A 23428-nucleotide genomic window follows, 5' to 3' on the forward strand; every position below is an offset into this window, starting at 1 on the left:
GGCCACCTGTGCACAGCATGCACAAGTGCGTGTCAAGAGAAGGCTTTTTGGGGTGAGTCATGCATTCATTCATTCAGTCAGTCAGGAATGGATAACGGATAGGATATTATCAGTGATGATGTCATCAGTGATGTCATCACTCCTCATGTTCCTCTGGGCGATTCATTGGTGGATGGATGTATTTAGCTTTTACAAACCAGTGGGTGGCAGTACTGCAACACTGTTGGTCGAAACGTCAATAAACTGACCTGGAAGCTGAGTTATTTTTCAGTGTGCGGACTTTATTTATTTTCTGCTCTAAGTTGATCTTGTATTTCTCCTGCACCTGACCTGAGCTGATGTGCGCGCCACATCCTTCTTCATTGGTCAGGTCAATGTTCCCAAGGCTCAATGTTCCCAGGGTTCATTCAATACGCTGAAATATGGCCGAATTACACTGTAAAAAATAATAAATAAATAAAATTCCCCCCAGCTGAATTACACTGCAATTTTCTTTATTTTTTTATTCTTTAGAAACTAAAATTATATTATTTGGCGCTACGGACCCTTGTAGGAGTACTATTATGAACAAAGCGCCCAACGCGTGTTTCTAACTTTTCCTCTTAACTACCCTTGACCTCTTCCCCCTGATCCTGAGATTTGTGACAAACATGACCTACAGTGTCACATGACCTACAGTGTCACATGACCTACAGTGTCACATGACCTACAGTGTCCGATAAACATGATTCATTACATGATGATGATGATAACAGCAGCTCCTACGACAATGTCCTCCTCATCACCTTCAATAAGGACTTTAACACTGCTCCATACTTTGATTCATACAGGCATTTGTGTGATATAGTTTCTCCACAAAAACGGTGCACATAATGTGTGAAAGCTGGGAGATGAGAGAGACATACAACATTACATCGTCAGGCTAAAGTAACTAGCTTGTTTGGAAAATGTAAGGAGTAGAAAGTACAGATATTTGTGTTAAATTATAGGGAATAAAAGTGAAGTTTTGTCAGAAAAATAAATACTCAGTAAAGTACAGATACCTGAAAATCCTACTTAAGTACAGTAACAAATTATTTGTACTTACCGGTAGTTACTTCCCATCTCTGATGACGTGCCGATATCATGGTGCATCCCTCGTGTCTCAGAGGCATATGTGATGAAATACATTTGTATTATGCAGTATGTATGGTGGTTGAAGTGCTTTAAAAAAGGTAGAAAACTCTTAATCTAAAGACTCAAAGATTCTAACTTCTTGATCCAGGCAAGTTTAGCATTTTGTAAAGCTTAAAAAAAAATCCTTACTAATTATTGTTGATTTTTCTTTTTTCCAATTCTTATGCCCATCCACCCCCTTATCATCACTGTACTCCTCAGCATGGTAGCAGTGTGCTTAAAGCTGGCCCTGTAGCGGGAACCTGTGGCTCCAGCACACTGGGCCGTGGTCGCAGGCAGCTCCCCCAGACCCCCCTCACCCCGCGCCCTGCTGTGGCCTACAAGACTGCCAACTCTTCGCCTGTGCAGCCCAGTGTCAGCACCGTTACCACGGGGCACCAGCCTCGCCTCAGCACCGTTACCACGGGGCACCAGCCTCGCCTCAGCCGCGGCCTCTCGGAGCACGATCGCCTACTCGGGGCCCACGAGGGGTCCCCGATTCCCGTCACCCGCATCGGTTCGGACCCCAGTCTGAACCCCCAGCAGCGGGAGGCTCCTCAACAGGGCCTCCTCGAGGACACGGAGGACTTCCAAGACGCTGTCAGCACCCACGGAGGGGGCCGCGCATTCCCCAGAACCACTGCCTCCACTGCAGCCTCAGCTTCGCACGGAGCTGTTGCCCCCGCCACAGCGCCCCCCGCCACCCAGGGCCGGGCTGGAGCGGTGCCAAACGGGTACCACTTCACCCTGGGGGTCAACTCTGCGTCTGGGTCTGGTACCAGAGGAACAGGTAGTCTCAGGGAGAGGGAAGAGGAGGACTGGTGCTAACATGGCTAAGCATGTTTGGAAGTATTTTGAGTGCGAGCTGTGCACGCCTACTTCCCAGTGTTGTACAGTGTTTCTGTCAGGTCATATGTGCTGGTAGGTGGCCAACGGATCATTCCAGAAGGAGTGAAGTTTAGGGAAAAGCCAGTGAAAAGTGCTGTCAAAACACTTATTCCAGTTTTCTAGTGTTATTGTCTCCTTTTTATACAAAGGACACTTGAAGGAAAAAGGAAGCTAATGACTTTTCTATCTACCTTCTTTCTTGCACTGAAATTCTACTTTGTTTCAAAGCTGTGTGCAAAGTGCATCACAGCACATGTGAAGGAGACCCTGAACTATTTTGCCTTGGCCAGTAAAATCAATGTGTGTTTTTTTAGCAGAAGACAAAAGCCAAAATCTCCTCCTTGTTTTGAGTAGGTGTAAAATGAAGACTATGAACTGTGTTTTGATTCAGCGGTTAGGGTTAGGGTTCAACAAGGTTAGGGTTCAACATGAGACCCCTCTGAATGAATGCCTCCATCCTAGCCTGCTCATTCCTGATGTAAAATGTGGCTGTTCAAAATACTGTGCTGTCCTGATTTCCCCCAGGCTATATAAGCCCCAATCCAGGCGCCGGCCCCTTTGGTTAACCTTGATTTGAACAGTTTCGGAGCAGCTTAGCTGGAGAGATAGCCTCTGCACTCTGCACTCAGTGAATCTGGGTTACAGTGTAACCAACCATTCTCGATTAGCTGCCGCTAATAATGAATACAAATGGAATTTGTAAGAGAGATAGCTTCTCCACTCAGAGAACCCTAACCTCTCACCAACCCTCACTAACCCTAACCGCACTCACATATATATGTCACATATATATATATATATACAGTATAGAACCCTAACCCTAACCGTTACTATTGTTTTTGTTATCATTCCGTTTCAATTGCCATGAAAATGAAATGAGATGTCTACAGGTTCAACTTAAACATAACCAATGTGTCACTCAAGGGATGATGGAAAAAATGCACTATCACCAAATTATTTTCCTCTCTGGAGCAAGTTTCTCTCTCTCTCTCTCTCTCTCTCTCTCTCTCTCCCTCCCCCTCCTCACATCAATTCTTTAAAGAGGGACTATGGTGTTCTCCCTGACAGGCTTTGCCAATTCAATACCAGAACAGATATTATGGAATGGAATTACATTTTTATATAGATCTTGAACTTTTCAACAGCGAGTGACGTAACAAACTGTCACTCAAAGAAATAAAAAGAAACTCAAGATTCTACTTTATTTAGAACGGGGCTAGAGTAGTTTGACCTTTTCATGATGTTCATGTTTTTCTAAATTGTATCAGATGTACATTTTTTGAATGCATATATGAATTAGATCAACTCTTTTCTGACGTTATTTGGCTGAATACTAAGTGCCTTGCTTTCAAGATGTATTAAAGTTACGATGCAGCCTGGCTTTGGGGAAGATGGACTTGTGGATGGAATAGAGGATGTAAGTATAAATACCTGACAAAGTGGTTATGCATATATATATATACCGGTATATATATATATATATATATATATATACAGTATATATATATATATATATATATATATATATATATATATATATATATATATATATATATATAGACGGGGAGAATCAAAGGTGAAGTGTGTATAGGAGGTAATGGATTTCTCCTGTGGATAGAACAAAGCTCTTGTTGAATCTAGCATAATGGACAGAATGCAAAAAATTATTTTTGTACTGAATCTTGTGGTAGGTAAGTCAGAATTACAGATCCAAAGTAAGCAATGTAGTGCATGCCAGGGTCTTGAACTTGTCAAAAAAAATCTGTCTGTGTCTGTACTTTTGCTTAAGGGTGTATGGTGTGGTAAGCGTTTGCCTTTCTCTTTCAAATATACTGCCAGAGTGAGATGGTCGAAAATGGGTTATGAATGGGAAAAAGTGCCATTTGTGATTTCCCATCAACAAAACAAATTCTCGTCCGTAGTCTTATTATACCCATGAATATCATAAATACTTGCCTCCTTTGAACATATTCGTCAGTTTACGTCCATTATGAAAACAAGATCTGCCATATTTGCCCAAATTTCACAGGTTTCTTTTCTCCTGGTCCTCTTTCCACAGAGCAGTATTGTGTGAAGGTTTGTAGTTCGAGCACCGTTGTGTCACAGGTCACAGGTCACAGGTCAAATAAAGAGTTGTGTTGTTGCTTGTTTGACTGTTGACTCAAAGTAGGGCTATGCAACAAGACAACACTTCATCCGCCCTGTAGCTTTACCCTCTGGACTCTCCACATTCAGGCTTTAGCATGATTGTGACCAAATTTTACAGAATATGATTTATGTATGAAGAGTTTGTAAATTGTAAATGTAAAATAAAATGATATGATGTACAGTTGACTGAAAACACACTGAGGCACAAATGGTTTAAAAGTTAATATATGTGAACCACAGGGCATTTTGAGGTTGGCAAGTTGATTGCATGATGCCTACCCAGATACAGTAGAACCCGAAATGTAACACTGTTCTTTGTAGACCGGGGTCAAATTGTATTTCAAAACTATTCTTAGTTTTTGTTTGACCTTGCTCTGACCTCCAGATGTGCGGGGTTACCTGGATCAGGAGGACTGTGCCAGGTAAGTGACCTGGATCAGGAGGACTGTGCCAGGTAAGTTACCTGGATCAGGAGGACTGTGCCAGGTAAGTTACCTGGATCAGGAGGACTGTGCCAGGTAAGTGACCTGGATCAGGAGGACTGTGCCAGGTAAGTGACCTGGATCAGGAGGACTGTGCCAGGTAAGTTACCTGGATCAGGAGGACTGTGCCAGGTAAGTTACCTGGATCAGGAGGACTGTGCCAGGTAAGTTACCTGGATCAGGAGGACTGTGCCAGGTAAGTGACCTGGATCAGGAGGACTGTGCCAGGTAAGTTACCTGGATCAGGAGGACTGTGCCAGGTAAGTTACCTGGATCAGGAGGACTGTGCCAGGTAAGTGACCTGGATCAGGAGGACTGTGCCAGGTAAGTGACCTGGATCAGGAGGACTGTGCCAGGTAAGTTACCTTGATCAGGAGGACTGTGCCAGGTAAGTTACCTGGATCAGGAGGACTGTGCCAGGTAAGTTACCTGGATCAGGAGGACTGTGCCAGGTAAGTGACCTGGATCAGGAGGACTGTGCCAGGTAAGTGACCTGGATCAGGAGGACTGTGCCAGGTAAGTTACCTTGATCAGGAGGACTGTGCCAGGTAAGTGACCTGGATCAGGAGGACTGTGCCAGGTAAGTTACCTTGATCAGGAGGACTGTGCCAGGTAAGTGACCTGGATCAGGAGGACTGTGCCAGGGAAGCTGTCAGTCACTCAAAGCTAAATTGACTTGTCTAAATGTAATGGTGCTCAAACTCATTGTATGAATAGAAAAGCCTCTCCTCCTAACAGGGTCAAACGATGGCTATTCTTGTTTTGCAAATACTATTTCCCCCAAGTCTGGTTATTCCCCACAATCCCCAGTGTATTTAATCAAGTCTGGTTATTCCCCACAATCCCCAGTGTATTTACTCAGCATTCACCTTTTAATTTCACTTCCTGTTTTATATATTGTACAATCTATCTGATGGATGGTCTCTAAAAGGTGACATTTTAGATGGGCGCAATAAGATCTAACAGAATTTGAATGGGTGGCTCAGATTGCTACTTTTCCCACAGTCTTCAAATGTCCCTGTAAGTTGCCATAGTTGGAGGAGAGATTTGTGTGTGTCCTTACAAGAAGTAAGTTAAGAAAGACCTTATCAGCGCGCTAGAAGCCCTTTCAACAGGATGGCAAATTTGAAAGTGCACCAGTTTTGTCTGTGCATTCCTCATCCAGTTTGAACGTTATCCCCGGACATGTCATGTTTGCATGTTCTGAAAAAATAATGTGCATGTACAAAAAACAAACAAAGATTGAGACATTGTTTGACTTCCATTCAGTCCATGATTTGAATCCGTTTCCTGGTTGTATTTTTTGATGATCTAAACACACAATGTATCTGGTTCAGATTAAAAAGAGAAAAGAAAAACGACGCTTGAATAACATTTTAACACAGCTATTTGAACCCGAGTGGAAACAAGGTTCTTTCTCAGAAAAGAGGTTCTGGAGTGGCTGGATCCTTTGCTGCCTGATCTGTTACTTGACTGTGGATCCCAGAGTCATTTCTACTGTAGCCTACCTATAGATGTTGTATGAATAGAAGTCCTTGAATAAAGAGATATGATTATGAAAATTCAACATCCTAGAGATATTTTTCTCCACAAATTGTAATGTTAGGCATTTTCCAGTGGTGTAGTGCAGGCCCAGGGTATTTGGTACTGGGTAGCCATCGGCAACAACTGTCTGTGTTCTCCCAGATAGGTCATTCAAGAGGGCGACGAAAAGAGCTGCACAATGCTGATGATTATTATCCATCAAATCATACTGTTCAATATATTACAACCAGCGTTGCAGCCATATAGTAGCCTACTATGACCTGGTCTGAACCCAGGCTAGTAGCCTACTATGACCTGGTCTGAACCCTGATTGCTGAAGTTGGAGAATGTTTTATGCCTCCAGGAAGGCACGCAATTGAGAACTGACTATGGCTTCAAGTATACAGGTATAAATCGTCTAAGCACTTATTTTTCAGTCAGCATTGTGTATATACCCACTTCTAAAACCCCTCTTTAGGCCATAGTGTAACTAAGTATTGCCTAGCAGGGCAAGGAGAGTGAAGGTGTAGCCTATGTGGTTATTGTTTGATTAACTAACATACACACATACAGTAGCCTATATATACACTGTATATATATATATATACATATATATATATCTACGGTATATATCTACATATAGATATATATATCTATATATAGGCTATATAATGTATATATTATGTATATAATATTGTTTACTGATAGTAGCAGGAGGAGTGTGTGTGTGTGTGTGTGAGAGAGAGAGAGAGAGAGAGAGAGAGAGAGAGAGAGAGAGAGAGAGAGAGAGAGAGAGAGAGAGAGAGAGAGAGAGAGAGAGAGAGAGAGAGAGAGAGAGAGAGAGAGAGAGAGAGAGAGAGAGAGAGAGAGAGAGAGAGAGACCATGCAGGAATTTAGTTGGTCCAAATGAAAGACAAGGGGGCGGGGCTTTGCCTGGGCTCCACATTGGCGGAGATACATCTAACTGCAGACCCGCAGAGCCAGCTGGCTACGCCTCTTGACACGGTCTGGCTACGCCTCTTGGCACGGTCTGGCTACGCCTCTTGACACGGTCCAACAACGCATGCGCTAACCGAAGAGAGAACGGAAAATGGCGCAACAATGCAGATTAACATCTACGGTAAAATATATATAAAAAACATATTTTTCTCTTGCAGTCTCTTTTGAAATGCCACCAAATATATATAAACATTAAGTTACATCTGCCTGTCGGTGGCTAATGTTAATTCTACTAATGGTGTTTGTGTCATTCAGTGATTTAGCATTAGCTAGTAGCTACGTTAGCTATTAAAAGCACATGTTTTGTGGCAAGTTCCGCTGTTGTAGTAACCTACTAACGTGAGTTGGGCATTCGGGGACGGTTCACACACGTTGATGTATTTTACAAGCATGTCTCGGGCAGCAGAACGAGCAAGTGAATGGTTGTGGTTAAGGAGGAAACATGCTAACTGGGGAGCATGCTAAGGTATGAGGCCTTGTGTTCACACTACACTACAGCCATCAAGGAGATATGACTATTTGTGGTTATGGTGGTAATAGGGCTGGATTAAAAAAAAATAGATATATCCATATTGAGTCGATATTCATGTAAAGGAACGATTATCAATACATAAATCCCAGTATCGATATTAATGTTTTTGTTTGTTATATATAAGTTGGTATCTGGACTCAATTCCCCACAATGCACCACTCCTTCACATCATCCCTTTAGACCCTTTTCACGGCAGCCAAGTAACACAGGCGTACCAAAACATTAATTAGGGTTCCTTTCAAACTTCAAGTCCATTTAGGTGTTCCAGTGCTGGGGCCCTAATTAGTGAGTTGGTTGCACCTGTGTTTACCCTGCCTTTTAGACACAACATGGTGGTTGTGAAAAGGGTCTATAGACTACATGCACAACTTCTTTACTTGATGAAATTAGTACAGCTTCTTTATTTCCTGGCCTACACTATTGGATGAACTGATTAATCAGGTGTGCCTGATCATTGTTGTGACTGCAGCACACCTGACATTAATCAGTTCATCCAATAGTGATGACAGGAAATAAAGAAGCTGTACTAATTTCAGGAAGTAGTGGAGTTGTGCATTTAGCCCATTGCATCTCATTCAGCTGCCTGCAATCACGTAACCTCCTCAACAGCAGGTATGACCCTCAACCAGGGATCATCTTCTCCGCTTTGTTTCCTTCCACTTTTTAACCAGAATTTAAGCATACATGGCCCTTGGTCACATTTATCTGTGACTTAGACATATTTAGTACTCAATGGGAATATATTGACGCTCGTTACATTTAGAGATCTCTTCGTTTCACTTTGGGGGGTGTTTTATAACGGTATGTTGTGCTTTATCGTTTCAGAACCACATTACGTTTCACCGAGGTGGCCAACTGCCCATGCCCATAGCTGTCCACAAAGATGGGGTGTTTTTCCGTTGTCCTTTCTGCGTGGAAAAGCACTTCAAAGCAAGTTGGAAGAACAAGGTGGAGGCCCATTTGCAATCCCATCAGAAGACAGCAGTTGTCCTGGGAGGTAACATACTTTCCTATTGTTGAATTGTCATCTACTTTTGCTTATTTGAACCTGATAGCACAACCGCGGTTGTTTTAAATGTGCTGGCTTATATAAATAAACTTTGCATAAATGTCTATTAGATTAACCAAACGCCCTTACTAGCTAAACCCACACCTGATATATACCCCATATGGCATGCTATTCTGGCACGAAAAAAATATATACATATATATGATAGATTTTACAACACATAAATGTCCACGATACCATGAAACGTTGGATTTTTGTCCGTTATCATACCATCAAAAAATCATACCGTTGCATCCCTAGTCCCATATGGGGCAAACCTGATATTAACGTCACCAAAACTTGGCAACAACCCATTGATTTCTTTACCCTCAATCAAGCATCTTCCACCTGGTTTTAAAACCACATACTGTCCCTCTCACCTCTGTGGTAGTTTTATTCAATATAAATGTAAGGATCACAGAACTCACACTCCACAATGTTTGTCCATTTGTATGAAACCTAAATCTATCTTGGGGGTTATGCTGCCCTCTTTCAGCAAGTATAAATAGCACCCCTGCGGGTGACCTAATAGACCTTTCTCACGGGGGTCATTTTGTGTCGAAAAGGCAGGGTTAACACAGGTGCAAGCAAACCATTAATGAGGGTTTCCAACTTCCATGATTGGAATGTGGAAACCCTCATTAGTGTTTTGCTCGCACCTGTGTTTATTCTGCCTTTTTGACACAAAATGGCCCCCGTGAGAAGGGTCTATTGAGCCAAACATTTTTAATTGGGTAATGTTGGAGCCAAACATTTTTAATTACGTAATTAGGGATGATTACAATTGGTGAATTTGTTATGCCTGCACAGATTATTGTCAGAATGTGCAATGCTGTGCAATGGCTGCGCAGCCTCCAGCATACAGGGACGGGTATTCCACTAGTAAGAGAAATGTATTTTAATGGGTGTTTGTGCAACTTTCATATTCTCAATTTTCATACAATTATCATACAATTACTAACTCTGTCTCTGAATTTCACAGACTTGACCATTCACAGATGTGGGCTAGGTTGCAATAAGATGCTGCTGCATCATCATTGTCCATACTGCCCAGGAATGTTTGAGAGGAGGGAGCGCTTTGTGAAGCATCTTGAAAAGTGCCAAGCCGAAGCTCCAGTCAGCTCACTCTCTGGCCCAGCCACAGCACCAGCATTTGCCAGTCCAGTCCCTCCAGTCAGTTCACTCTCTGGCCCAGCCGCAACACCAGCATTTGCCAGTCCAGTCCCTCCAGTCAGTTCACTCTCTGGCCCAGCCGCAACACCAGCATTTGCCAGTCCAGTCCCTCCAGTCAGTTCACTCTCTGGCCCAGCCGCAACACCAGCATTTGCCAGTCCAGTCCCTCCAGTCAGTTCACTCTCTGGCCCAGCCGCAACACCAGCATTTGCCAGTCCAGTCCCTCCAGTCAGTTCACTCTCTGGCCCAGCCGCAACACCAGCATTTGCCAGTCCAGTCCCTCCAGTCAGTTCACTCTCTGGCCCAGCCGCAACACCAGCATTTGCCAGTCCAGTCCCTCCAGTCAGTTCACTCTCTGGCCCAGCCGCAACACCAGCATTTGCCAGTCCAGTCCCTCCAGTCAGTTCACTCTCTGGCCCAGCCGCAACACCAGCATTTGCCAGTCCAGTCCCTCCAGTCAGTTCACTCTCTGGCCCAGCCGCAACACCAGCATTTGCCAGTCCAGTCCCTCCAGTCAGTTCACTCTCTGGCCCAGCCGCAACACCAGCATTTGCCAGTCCAGTCCCTCCAGTCAGTTCACTCTCTGGCCCAGCCGCAACACCAGCATTTGCCAGTCTAGTCACTCCAGTCAGTTCACTCTCTGACCCAGCCACAGCACCAGCTTGCCAGTCCAGTCACTCCAGTCAGTTCACTCTCTGGCCCAGCCACAGCACCAGCTTGCCAGTCCAGTACCTCCAGTCAGTTCACTCTCTGGCCCAGCCACAGCACCAGCTTGCCAGTCCAGTCCCTCCAGTCACTTCACTCTCTGGACCAGCCACAACACCAGCATTTGCCAGTCCAGTCACTTCACTCTCTGGACCAGCCACAACACCAGCATTTGCCAGTCCAGTCACTTCACTCTCTGGACCAGCCGCAACACCAGCATTTGCCAGTCCAGTCACTCCAGTCAGTTCATGTAAAAAAAAAAGAGTCCGTCAAAGAACTGTGATCCAAAAACAATGCCCCTTTTGTAAAGTACTCTATAACAAAAGGAACCTAAAGAAACATATTGAAAGGAAACATACAAAGGAAAAAGTTAAAGACATTAATGCAAGGCGTCACCTTACTGGTGAAATAATTGATAAAGAGAACGGTATTTATGCTGTTCTAAAAGCATTCAAGGGGCACAGCATACCTCTGCATGTGCAGTTGAAAACCTGGGGCACAAATCATCACATACTGTGTGAACATAGTGAGTGCCAGATGAACATGGATGTTGCACACCTGAGTGGCCTTTCCAACTATCTGTGCCAACACATAAGATCTACCTCATACATCACGTCATCTGCCAAGGCTGAGACACTATCTCCATGTGTACTGGATGAGATGGTAAATGCAAAATGGTTTGGTCAGGGAGCCAAGAAGGACTGCTTGAAACTGCAAGAACTTTCAACCAACAACAAGACACCTCTGTCAGTTCACACAATTGGTATTCCTGGAACAAAACAGTGCATCTCGGTGTATGAACCAACAATATCGCACTACAGCCGTCTTGGGCGTGTGATGGTCGTCTATGATACAAAGCAGAACAGATGGACCTGTCCATGTACCAACCTGCAGAGATCTTGCATTCACAAATATATTGCCAAATGGCACCTCTTCGAAACACAGCGCAATATTTTCCGGACAGTACGCAGCACAGAAGATGATGTGAACACAGAAATGGAGCATGGCTGTTCTTCAGGAGAGAAGAGTGAGGAAGACAGCAGTCTTGTATATCCCCCAAAAGGTGTGCTGTTAGAAAAAATGGTGTCATACATTCAGAAGAATAAGACCATTCCAGCTATCCTTCCAGAAGAATTCCGTCATCCAGTACCACACAGAGTGTACCCCAGGCACCTAGTCCCTGATGAAACACTTTGTCAGGAATGTGAGGGCAGAGTACCACTTACGGACCCGGTCCTTATAACAAAAACGGCAAAAATACTCACTACCTTGTGTGTAATCAAAGGTAGGTTCTCATATGTATCTCAGTAGTTTCTTATAATTTTAATGTTAATGATGTTATTGTTCGAAGGCAGAGATTTTCCAAGTGGGAGGTGGGCCTACCCATAGGGGCTCTTTCAGGGGAGGCTTAGTGAATGCAAGTGAAAGTTGTTACATTAGTTATAGAAATAGCCTAAATGCGTGCGACTTGGTCACAGATGGTTCCAAGATCCAGTACTGTAGCTTTGGGGAAATTTACTGTTTTTCCCAGTCAGAAACAACTAAATGCCTTCAAAAAGGACATTCTTATGTAGTTGGTGTTAGTCTGAAGTATGTCGAACAGCAATATCGGGCTATCTTTGCTCAATTGTTGATTGTCTGGGATCAAATAAATGTCTGATTATGAAAACCCCTGCTGTAAGGTATAAAATATCTTAATCTTGATGTAATTTTTCCCATCGTTTGTTCAGATGTGTCCACTTACTGCAAGTACTGCCCGCAATGTGGGATGTGCTACCGGTATCAAGAGTGGAAAAACGGTGTCTGTAACTTTGATGACCATGTAATCCTGAGCTTGCCCTTGTGCTTAACACTGAGGAACTTACTCCAGGTACATGTTACTGAAATAAATAAAGGAGAATTTCCTATTTTTTTACAACCTGGACCATATGTCCAGCTTTAAATATTAATTTTAAGCCACCCTGAAAAGTTTGGTTTGATTCCGTTCAGCAGAAAGAAATTAGGCTTTGAAAAAACAAAAACACAAAACAAGGCAGTTGTCTTGGGCCCTGGAACCAGGATGGCCCTCTAAATGTCTAATTATCTTTCAAATTTGGTTGGTTGGGGGCCTTATGGGATTTGTCCCTCTATTTTGACTTCTGAAATATCCCTTTAAAGTAAATTTAGAATGACTTAATCGCTGTGGGGAACATAGTAATCAATTTGTTTCCTCTTTTCAGGTCCACACTGCAATTAGCAGAGCAGTGCAGTTTCTGCAACTGTCAACGGATGCACAGTTTCCCAATTCAGACACAGTTCTCCATGCCTACTTACATTTTGAAGCTTTGACAGAACATGACCACAATTACTCATGCATCTCCTGTGGTGATCACCCACCAGTGGTGATAATGGACCTACATAAGAAGGCTGCGTTTCATCTTGCAGGTATGTTGTTCACCACAATTTCAGAATCTGTTCTTCATGAAATGCAGTAAAACCTTCTGTGAGGTTACTTTTTCCGAATAGTTTTACAGTATGTTCTCTTGAAATTCTGTTTTTAGTGAGTGACCTCAAGGAACCTCCGGAGAACTTCAAAGGAGAAGTTAACATTGAACATTTTTGGGAGGCAGTATCAAGGGAAATGATCGGACGAGGATTTGTGAAAAGTAATTAAATCCTACAGTATAATTGGTTGTCTGCCCGTAAAATGTTGATGTGGTTGAGATCTGTCTTCAGTTTAATGCTAGATTAAATGAATTAACTTAATACTTGCATGTACAGTAGAGAGAAATCAAATAATAGACCATCCTGGGATCACACCAGCCGTGACGCATCAAGACGAATGTGGGCCGGGGGGGGGGATCACACCCATTTTAGAACTCAACCTTTGTTTTCATGTCATCTACACACCTGTTTTATTTCACCCAAAGAAGACCGTTACAACAACAATGTATAGAATGGTTCTTCAAAACCTATACCTAGTACTCTCTCCGCTGGACCCACTATTGAGTACGGTACATACTTTTATATGTAATCCACAAAAAAGTAGTTTTAGATTTAATTCCGCTTTATTTTTTAAATAAAGTCTTAAAGAAGAACTTCACCTAAAAACAATGCGGATTTATTTTGCACATGACATATCTGAAAACTGTAAACAGTTTTGCTGGCATTCATTTACGGTAGTCTTGAGAGTTGATTAATTAATTCAAATCAACTCAACAACTGTCAAACAATGACTGTCTGCAAAACACAGTTTTCAGATGTGTGAGATCATGTGCAAAATAAGTCGGTGTTGCCTTTTAGATATGTGTGAGATCATGTGCAAAATAAGTCTGTGTTGTCTTTTGGTGAAGTTCTCCTTCAAACTATTCTATTGAACTAATTGAAGTCTTTGATATCTGCAGACACCCAGTATAATGATGAACATTTATCAAGGGGTTCAGTTTGAATGCTGTATTCTCTTGTTAATGCTATATTTTCTGTTTTAGGTGCAAGAGACAACCCTTTCAGAGTTACACCCACATACCAATTTTGGGCTCCGTGGATAGGGAGAAACACACGTGACTCAAACTTGGTGCTTAACACTGAATTTGAAAAGATGAAACCCTCTAAAGCTAAGCAGGAGGCTGCGGAACTTACAGTAACTGAAGATCATCTTAGAGAAGAGCTTTTTAAGCAGAAGGTCTGTGTGCTCTTAAATGTCTATAGAGCATACATTATCTTTTGAAATTCAAGATTGTAATCCATTTATTTAACTAAAACATTTTTAATTTTGTTTCTGTTCACATGTAGGTTCCAGTTATACGAAAGCTGTGCAGAGAGTGTGGGCTTGACTCTACAGGATCACGGAGTGACCTCTTAGTGAGGTTGTCGACTGAGATGAAGTCGAGACAAACCTATGACAAAATCTTTCAGAAGATTTGGGCCGCCTCAGGTGTGTTTTGATTTCAGCAGTTCTTGTTTGACCAACGCATATATCGTCTCTTAAATTTGAGTAAAAGGTTTGCTCTTATCTAGACTCTTTGACTGGTCAACTCAAATCTTTCAGTTTGTGAAGCCGAGTGTTGGAGTGCGGTTTTCTGGCTCTTACTTTACTGGTTACTCTTACAGGTGGATGGGCAGTGATCATGTGCCCCTGTGGGATTGTATACAGCGTCAAATGTAATCTTCGAGCTGAGAGCCCACGGGATTTCGCTGACATGCTGTTGTCCTGGAAACACATGCCGAATGTGGTTATTTATGATTTTGCACGAGGTCTTGCAACACACACCAATCTTCGAGAACCAGAGAAGTTGCCTTTCAGGCCATTTGAAGGGCGCTTAATGGAGCCAACAGAAGAAAACATCGCATTGGCAGAACATGGATCAGTAAAAGTGTCTTTGCCGTGGTTGGACACCAGAGCACCTTCGCACAATAACTGTGGACATCCAGTGACTGGTTCCTCTGAACATTATGTCCTATATGACCGGTTCCACGAAAAAAACACAAAGGACAGGAGAGATGTCCTACGAAGGTTGAATCTGGTTCCTCAACTGTCTGGAAAGGTCAACAGCCAAGTAGCAGAACAGTTTTTTGCAAAAATGAAAAAAAATAACTACTTCATGAATATGGCTTTGGCTTCTACTCATACATTCCTTATGAGGAATCTCATCCATCAACACAATATTGCCCTCAATAAGAAAAGAGCTGAAACAATTAGAAAAACTTTCGGTAAAAATTTGAAGATCAACAGTTTTAGTCAAGCTGTATTAGGTAACTATGAATGCAGTTGCATCACGAAGCCATCAATTTCTTTTAACTGGCATACTTTGGAGTTGTCATTTTTGTGTTTTGTGTTTTCAGAGGGACCAGACCCCCCCTTGCCCCCAGTAAGAGCTGCCATGGTCCTCCCAGCGGCAACTCCTGCACACGTAACAGGTGATCTGTAGACTATTAATTTGAGGTCATTTTCATGTTTAATTATGAACCTGTTATGTGTCTTTATTTAAGTTGATCACTATCAATTCTAGTGGAAAAGCTGTTGGCTATGTATAGGTTTTGATGATGTTTTGAGGTATGATTGTGTCATAAGAGTCTGTCTCAGGGGATTCGTTATTGTTACAACAGAAAACTGCAATGTATAGAGTGTGCCTGGAGAGGTAACAAACATGTTTGTTGAGCTGGAAACTAAATTAGCTTAATTCTATGAATGGACTATGAACACGGCTCGACACTAACAACAACTATGTAAACACGTCAATGCCGGTGTTAATATTTAATGGATTGAAATAATTTGCTGCTTAAAAAGCAACACTTAGAATTTATGTTAGATTTTCTTTTGCTATTGGCTGAACAGTTTTACTGGCTGATGTCAATTCCAAGTTTCGTCACAAGCCAATAAACATCTTGCACAGTGCAGCATTCAAATATCGCCGCTTTTGTCAGACCCGACTTGATGCTTCTGTGATGCCCTGCGTCGCTTCCATTTCCAGTGAGTCTGCGCCTTTAGCTTTAAACATGTTAGCTTTAAACATGCTGCGCCGTTAGCTTTAGACATGCACTAACATGTATTCATCCATTGTGTTGGCTTTAAACATGCACTAACATGTAGTCATCCATTGTGTTTTTCAACTTATGTTTCCGTGGAGGCAGTGTGTCAGACAGAAGCCTTCACTGTGCCCCGGGCAGACCGCACCGCCCCCCAGACAGCAGCCTTCACTGTGCCCCGGGCAGACCGCACCGCCCCCCAGACAGCAGCCTTCACTGTGCCCCCTAGAAAGGCAGTGACAATGAAGCCATGGGAAGATGAATGGAGTCCTATCCAGGACCAACTGGTAAGCAAATTAGTCAAAATATTAATTCTGTCATAGCACACCACACACTATAACCAGACTAATAGCTGTTATTTGCAGCTCGATTATGTGCTGGACAAGGGACGGCCTGGCGCAGAATACATTGTGAAAGAAGGATCAACATGTCTCACACGGGAAGAGTTTTGGAGCCTGGGGTTGCGAAACGGCAATATGGATTCTGCAGTGAGTATTGGGAAGTTGATCCGCTGTGGTAGAAGAGTGCTTTTACTGTTAGATGCCCAACTGATGAGTTTTGATTGTTTCTTGCAGATTGGGAATGTCTGCATGAAATTGATTCATGAAGCTGCTCTGCAACATGTAAGTAACATATAAAAGGCTAACAGTACAGCTGTTACTGTATTCTCATGTATTTTTGTCTACTTTCAAAGTTCTGAGTTCAAAGTCCTTTTTTTCTATAGGGCAAGGACATTTATATCGAGGACATGTTTGTGGTTCCTACATGGAAGAGAATCTCACGCAAGAACTTATTTCCCAACTTTCCAGTGAGTGTATATACACTAAAATAACAAAATGTTTGCAGTCCATTTTTTTGGGATAATATGCATAATAAAAATAAATCATTAATCTTAGGAGGATGTCGACATGAAACACTTGCTAGTGTTTCCGTCATGGACCAACGTCAACGGACCTGGCCACTACGTTCTCTGTGTAAGGCTGTTCATAGATGCTAGCTGTTGTCCATATATGCTAGCTGTTGTCCATAGATACTAACTGTTGTCATAATTAAGTAGTTTGCTTCATGTATAGTACAACCATGTGAACTCCTGCTCTATGCTCTGGCCTAATCACTTTTAACCTCCTCTGCACCCTGTTGTCATAATTAAGTAGTTTGCTTCATGTATAGTACAACCATGTGAACTCCTGCTCTATGCCCTGGCCTAATCACTTTTAACCTCCTCTGCACCCTGTTGTCATAATTAAGTAGTTTGCTTCATGTATAGTACAACCATGTGAACTCCTGCTCTATGCCCTGGCCTAATCACTTTACCTCTTCTGCACCTCTTTACCCATTACTACATTATAGATCATGAGGCCACTCCTGAGAGAGATTCTCTTTTTAGACTCGCAGTACTGGCTGCACGAGTCCGGGTTTGGTGATGCGGAGTACAGAGACATTTTTAGGTTGACAGATGAGACACACTGTTCTGTTTGCCACGTTCATATAGCTAATTACATTTTGGCTACGTTCCTATAGCCTGTAATGGTATGTTTTGGCTACGTTCCTATAGCCTTTACTTGCATGGTTTGACTCATGGTTTGACTTAGGGGCACAGTGGCGTACTGGTAAGCGCTATCGCCTCACAGCTAGAAGGTCCTGGGTTAGATTCCCGCCGGGACACTGTGGGCGCTGAGGATGTTTCCACCCCAATGTCGTCAGAGACGCCGACTGCTCCTAGCCTGCCCCCGGAGGAAGGGCAGGCCTGGATAAATGCAGAGACTATGTTTCACCGGCCACTGGCAGCGTGGGTGTGGCTGGCCGCATGCTTGTGTTGGGTGCATGCTTGCATGGTTTGGGCTGCTATGTTCATATTGCCTCTACTTGCATGCTTTGGCTATGTTCATATTGCCTCTAATTGCATCGTTTGGCAACCTCCCATTTGCCTTATGTGGTTGTCACATCTATCAGTTTGAACTTTTTATTTACTCTTAATTTGTGACTGTCTGATTTTAGATTTCAGTGGGATAATTTGAATCTATTTTTAAACACCTATTCATGCCGGTGCTCCAAGTCACCCCCACACAGAATAACCCAATCTGTAAATTAAATGTTGACGCATAGATGTGGCAGCCACTGTAGATTTATGTGCACCAGTACTGAAGAATTGTAACAGTTAATAATCCCAAAATATCCTTTGATTTATTCTTTCTATAGGTATCTTGCTCAGCAAATTGATCCCCGGCGCTGGACTGAGAAGACTGGCCATGATATTGGGGTGAATACTAAATGTGCCACTGTAAAAGTAGTATTACTATTGCCCATACTCTGCGTTACATATTTCTTTCTTGCTTTCTTTCAGAACTTGCCACGCCAGACCAGTGGAAATGACTGCGGGATTTTCATGCTCATGGTAAAGTCAGTTATTTTTCTTAAATATACACGGGCTTCTGTCAACATTGTAAATAAAATGCTTTTTTCACATCTCCTCTGTTCCAGTACGCCCTTTCCATTGCCACAAGCACTGGTTTTGAATTCCACGAGGTTAGTTCGTAAAATAATTTACACCAAAGCAGAAATTGCCTTCCTAAGTTGCAACCCACTATTGACAAAGAATGCATTATGAACTAAAGACTGCTTGTGAATTGTCAAATTTCTTTAAGATGGACATGCCTCTGATCCGGAAGTGGTGGTGCCTTCTACTCATGGAGCATTTCGAAATAGAAGGGTATGACGGCCTAAACTATGTGTGTGTAACAGGGTTCCCACGGTCATGGAAAACCTAGAAAAGTAAAAAAAAAAAAAATCCAATTCGTGGAAAAGTCAGTATTACAAAAATCTTTGAACGCTTAGCAAAAGTCAAGGGATGTTGTTTGGTGTAATGAAATAGTTATAGTAATCTCAATGAAATCTTCCGTGGACCTTCCACATATTTTCTGTAGCTGTTGAGGTAAATCCAGTATAAAGAGGTATGTGTAATATGTAGTAATACATTATATTATGAATCCTGTATCGTAGCGTATGTGTATACACACATCCTTTAAGTAGTTGTCACATTAAGATGAAATCCATGTTTACAAGTGAGTCCTAGCTAAGACGGTCAGATAGCAGCATCAAAACACATGACATCAAGTCACAACAACACTGTATATTTTAGAAATACTTTATTAGATCACTTTTAGATGACTACATTATGTTAACCATCTACAGACTATCAGTAGACCATCAGTAACTAACAGATGTAAGATTCTGGATGCCGTTCTGTTGACAGTCACTGCCTTAGCTTTTTCCTGTGCAACACTTAAAAATTAATCTTGTTATTGTTTGAAAGGCATGGTCAGAGGTTTGCCTTCTGGACTGATGAGGCCAGATGCTTGCTTCAAGGCACACTTCTGCCAGTCTACAGAGTTCAGAGACAGCAAGGCATCACAGACGAAGTCCCAGACCACCTGCAGGTTGACATTGACCGCACTGCAGATGAAAAAACACTGGTGGACTTCATTCTGCAGTCACAGGGAGCGGAGCAGCATTTGCTGGTATGTTGAGAATCTTCTCACTTTTCTCATCATTACAGACTAACTCACAGAAAAGATTTGTTCGGAATATCATCAAAAGATGTATCATTTAGCAATGCTTATTGCAATTTATGTACCGGTATCTATCTTGCATGGATGGAATCCAATTGACATGTAATGTCCGTTCAATGACTCACAACTACCACACAATAAATACACTTACACAAATCCTATTCCTACTAAATAGGGCTGTCCCGAGTAGTCGACGTCATCGATTACATAAACGTGCATCAATTATGTAAAAAAAAAAATCCATGGTGGCCATTAGTAGTAGTTTTCAAACATGTGAAAGTGAAATGATTGATGGAGGAAAAAAAATATTGTTTGCAATCCGATCTCCCTCCCCCGATTCTGATCGAGTCGCAAATCACGTGATCGGCCCCGATTTCCGATCACGTGATCGGATCGGAACATCACTAGTAACATCGAGTGATTTGTGATCTTGCGACGTAATCCAGCTTGCTTGCAAGGTCAATGTCTCCCTAGATCTAGATTTAATAACCACACCAAGACAATTTCCTAGTGTGTGCAAACATACCTTGGGTCCTTGGCTAATAAAGTAATTCTGATTCACCTTTTTCGATGACTTTTCATCTCTGCACTTAAATTAATGTAATTTAAATAATTTCAATTACTTTCCTTGCCCCACACGAATGAAAACATTTATTTGCCAGTGATTATTTTAACTGCATATTACTCCAGATTAAACATGAATCTTTTTGAATTTGAGGTTCAGTATTTTCCTAAAAAAATAATCGTTAGATTAATCGAAAAAATAATCGTTAGATTAATCGATAAGAAAATAATCGTCTGGGACAGCCCTACTACTAAATAATTTTTACTGTACCTTGGTTTTCCCATAGGGTGTACTCAGCGGAAAGGTCTTGCGGAGCTTCGATCAGAAGTCCGTTTCCACGGTGCCAGTCTACCTTTACAGTGACAAACAACTGGACAACCTTTGCTCCCATCTGAGAGTCATACTCCGTCGAACCACACATCTGGAGTACATGGATGAAATGCCTTTCATACTTGATGTTCTGCTTCCAGAGGTACGCCTAACCATTGTGCATGTTCTGCTCCTGCACTTTCAAAGCGTATGGACAGTTTTCATGGAATTGTGATGCTAGGCAACCGTTTTAACCTAGCTTATTTCCTGTCAGTTATTGTACCAGCAAACACTGCAACAGGAAGTAAGCCGGGGGCAATTTAGAATGTTTATGTTGTCGAAATAGTCTATATATCCAGCATGCCAACCATGGCGCTACTTGTGAACAGACCTGTGTACTAGCTTGCTTTTCTGTATTGGTTTATTTTTAAATTATGGTAACCATTTAAATTAACTGTTTTCTTTTGGTAGGCCATCATATACGGCCTGGCTGAGCTGCAGAATGTGTCCTTGCTGGAGGCTGGGGAGCTGTTCCTTCGTGGTCAGGATATTCATCACAGGTAAGAGTAGAGAATGTATTTATTTTTCCTGTTTCTTTTACACAAATCGCAAAAAGTCGATCTACTATTTACTTGCTTGTATTAGTTAATAATACCTTTAAGGGATAGTTCACATTTTTAAGGTGTAGCCCTATTTGCTACTAAGCAATGACGATGTTGATTGGAAAGGCTCTTCCTCATAGTAGCTCTGGAAGGTTGGGCAAGAACCCATGCAAGGTCAATGAGGTCACGCTCCCATATGTACAAGCTGAGGCTTTCTCAAATGTAATTCACAGTGCACACAAAGTAAATTTGAGTGAGCTTCAGTCAGCTTGTAGTACATACGGGAGTGTGACCCCATTGACCTATTTTTTTTTTTTGTCAAACTTTCCAGAGCTACTGAGGAACAGGATTGTTTAGGCTGAGAAAGAATTCAATCAACATCATCATTCGGCAGTACAAAATAGGGCTTGACTTTGAGAAATGTGGACTATCCTTGTAGTTAAGAATAGTCAAGTTAATTAATATACCTTTTTTTGTGTTACCCACATTTCTCTTAGCCCAGCAGTGACTGTCTGTGATTATGTCCGTTTACTATTTCAGTGAGGTGGAGGAATTTGACCGAAAGATTGCCAAGGACTCCAAAGAAGGGAGACTATTCAATTGGTAGGTAGTTACATCACATTCTGGCGGTTGAATATTGAAGGGTCAGGAGATGTCAATAGCATGTTACTTACAGTTTGTTTTCTTGTCTTTCTCTCTCTCTCTCAGGGGCATTGACACCTTTACAGAGAGACAGAGGAATTTGCTCCTGCACAGGATGGCTCTGAAGGACAACCACCAATGACTGCAGTCCAGGGCCGTGCAGAGACGCCAGATTGCCCCCTCCAACTCTCCACTCTATAATGTGTCTGTGTTACATGGACCAGCGGTGCTCAGAAGGGTTGATATATAGATCAAATTATCACAGCGAGATTAAATAAATCTGTTCTCCTACACTTTATGGGCATTTCTGTCAGCGAGATGATGAAGCTCAGTAATCCTTTGTCAAACATGTGGGGTTTATTCTGCAGAGATGGGTGACCAGCGTGGATTGGAAAAAAATAAAACTGGGGCCATCTATTGATTTTTATCCTCATTCTGTCAAAGTCATTGAAATGACTAATTGAAGTTCTTTAATGGATCCGTTGAAATATGGTCAGTCAAATGAGAGGGTCCACAGATGCTGGCGGGGAGAGATAGCCCCTATTGTCGTCCACGTGTAGATGTATGGTTTATGGATGAGCAGTTCACAAAAGCAAATTAAACACATTTGATTTGACCAAATGCTGATTCAGCCTCATACACAAATGATTGCACTTCCATGATTAAGCATTTTCCATTCTGTACACAAACGAAAAACAGTAACAATTGTGTTTTTTATGTTTATAGAAACAGCTTATTTACCGCCTCCCCTTTTTTTTTTTTTTACAGTTTCTTTGCAATGTCTCTGCTTCCCTTCGTCATTCAAATATTTCCATATGGCCAAGCTCAGTAGGGTATAGGACTAGAAGATTTGGTCAAATTGTTCAAAGACTAATTGGAGTTTGAAGTGTTCATCAGACATTTATTTCATGGAGGATCCGATGCCTGTAATCGTCAGGTTGTTTAAACTTTTCAGCAGAACAGTCGGTTAATTTTAATTTGTTCATCACTTAAGCGCTCTTTTTTGTTTCACTTTTTCAATGGTTGCAAATGTAAATGTCTTTCTTCACTTACCTGCCTGCTTAAATTAAGTTCAAATAAAAGTGCAGAGAATGAATGCATTGACCCTACGCGTCTGGTTTGATTCACAGTAACACAACAGTGATCATGTCCTCAATTGGGGTTTCATTTGCACCATGTGGACTTTGATTTAGCATTTGAATGTTAGGTGGATAATGTCCTCATTCATTCAGGGCACATTACATGTTCCACATCTGCCACAACTCCCTTTCCCTCATCTATCCTCTACATGTGAGGAGTGTTTTCATCTGGATTCTTTGCACAGGCTCTGTGTCCTCTGGCAGTAAGTAGCTCATTGTTGTGGAGAGAATGGTCTCTCTGGGGAGCCATAGCCAGTCAAGAGTGGATTGCTTCAGTGAGATGCATTTTTACTTTGTCTATCAGTTGTGATGGGGGATAAGAAACACTGTTCTTTTGAGACAACCTCAATCAAATGTGGGATGCAGGGTAGGAAATTAGCGGGGGCTCGGGGGGCAAACTGCCCCTAAAAAAATCATAGAATTGCCCTCGGAATTGAGGTGAT

At 42.2% G+C, this 23428-nt stretch overlaps 2 protein-coding genes across 2 annotated transcripts in view; both read left to right on the forward strand.

Moving 5' to 3' along the window:
- The window catches only part of cacna1bb (calcium channel, voltage-dependent, N type, alpha 1B subunit, b), a gene marked incomplete at both ends in the record, with an annotated part of 257187 nt that extends 255204 nt beyond the window's left edge, over positions 1 to 1983 (forward strand). Inside the window, one exon of the mRNA XM_083638052.1 lies at positions 1378 to 1983. Coding sequence (XP_083494178.1) covers positions 1378 to 1983 — 606 coding nt within the window. The remainder of the gene's footprint in view (positions 1 to 1377) is intronic.
- Positions 1984 to 4462: 2479 nt separating this feature from the next.
- Positions 4463 to 22928, forward strand: LOC310777674 (uncharacterized protein; the record flags this gene model as incomplete). The annotated part of the gene is made up of 15 exons (XM_083638053.1): positions 4463 to 4479; positions 4577 to 4645; positions 15476 to 15543; positions 16265 to 16446; positions 16884 to 16967; positions 17084 to 17133; positions 18359 to 18419; positions 18504 to 18554; positions 18641 to 18685; positions 18805 to 18869; positions 19473 to 19677; positions 20580 to 20765; positions 21074 to 21162; positions 21745 to 21807; positions 21913 to 22928. 15 exons carry the CDS (start codon positions 4463 to 4465, stop codon positions 21986 to 21988), a joined length of 1311 nt encoding a protein of 436 aa, XP_083494179.1. The 3' UTR covers positions 21989 to 22928.
- Between the last annotated feature and the right edge of the window lie 500 nt (positions 22929 to 23428).

The sequence above is a fragment of the Poromitra crassiceps genome (genome assembly GCF_964638095.1).
Source record: "Poromitra crassiceps genome assembly, chromosome: 6".
NCBI lineage: Eukaryota > Metazoa > Chordata > Actinopteri > Beryciformes > Melamphaidae > Poromitra > Poromitra crassiceps.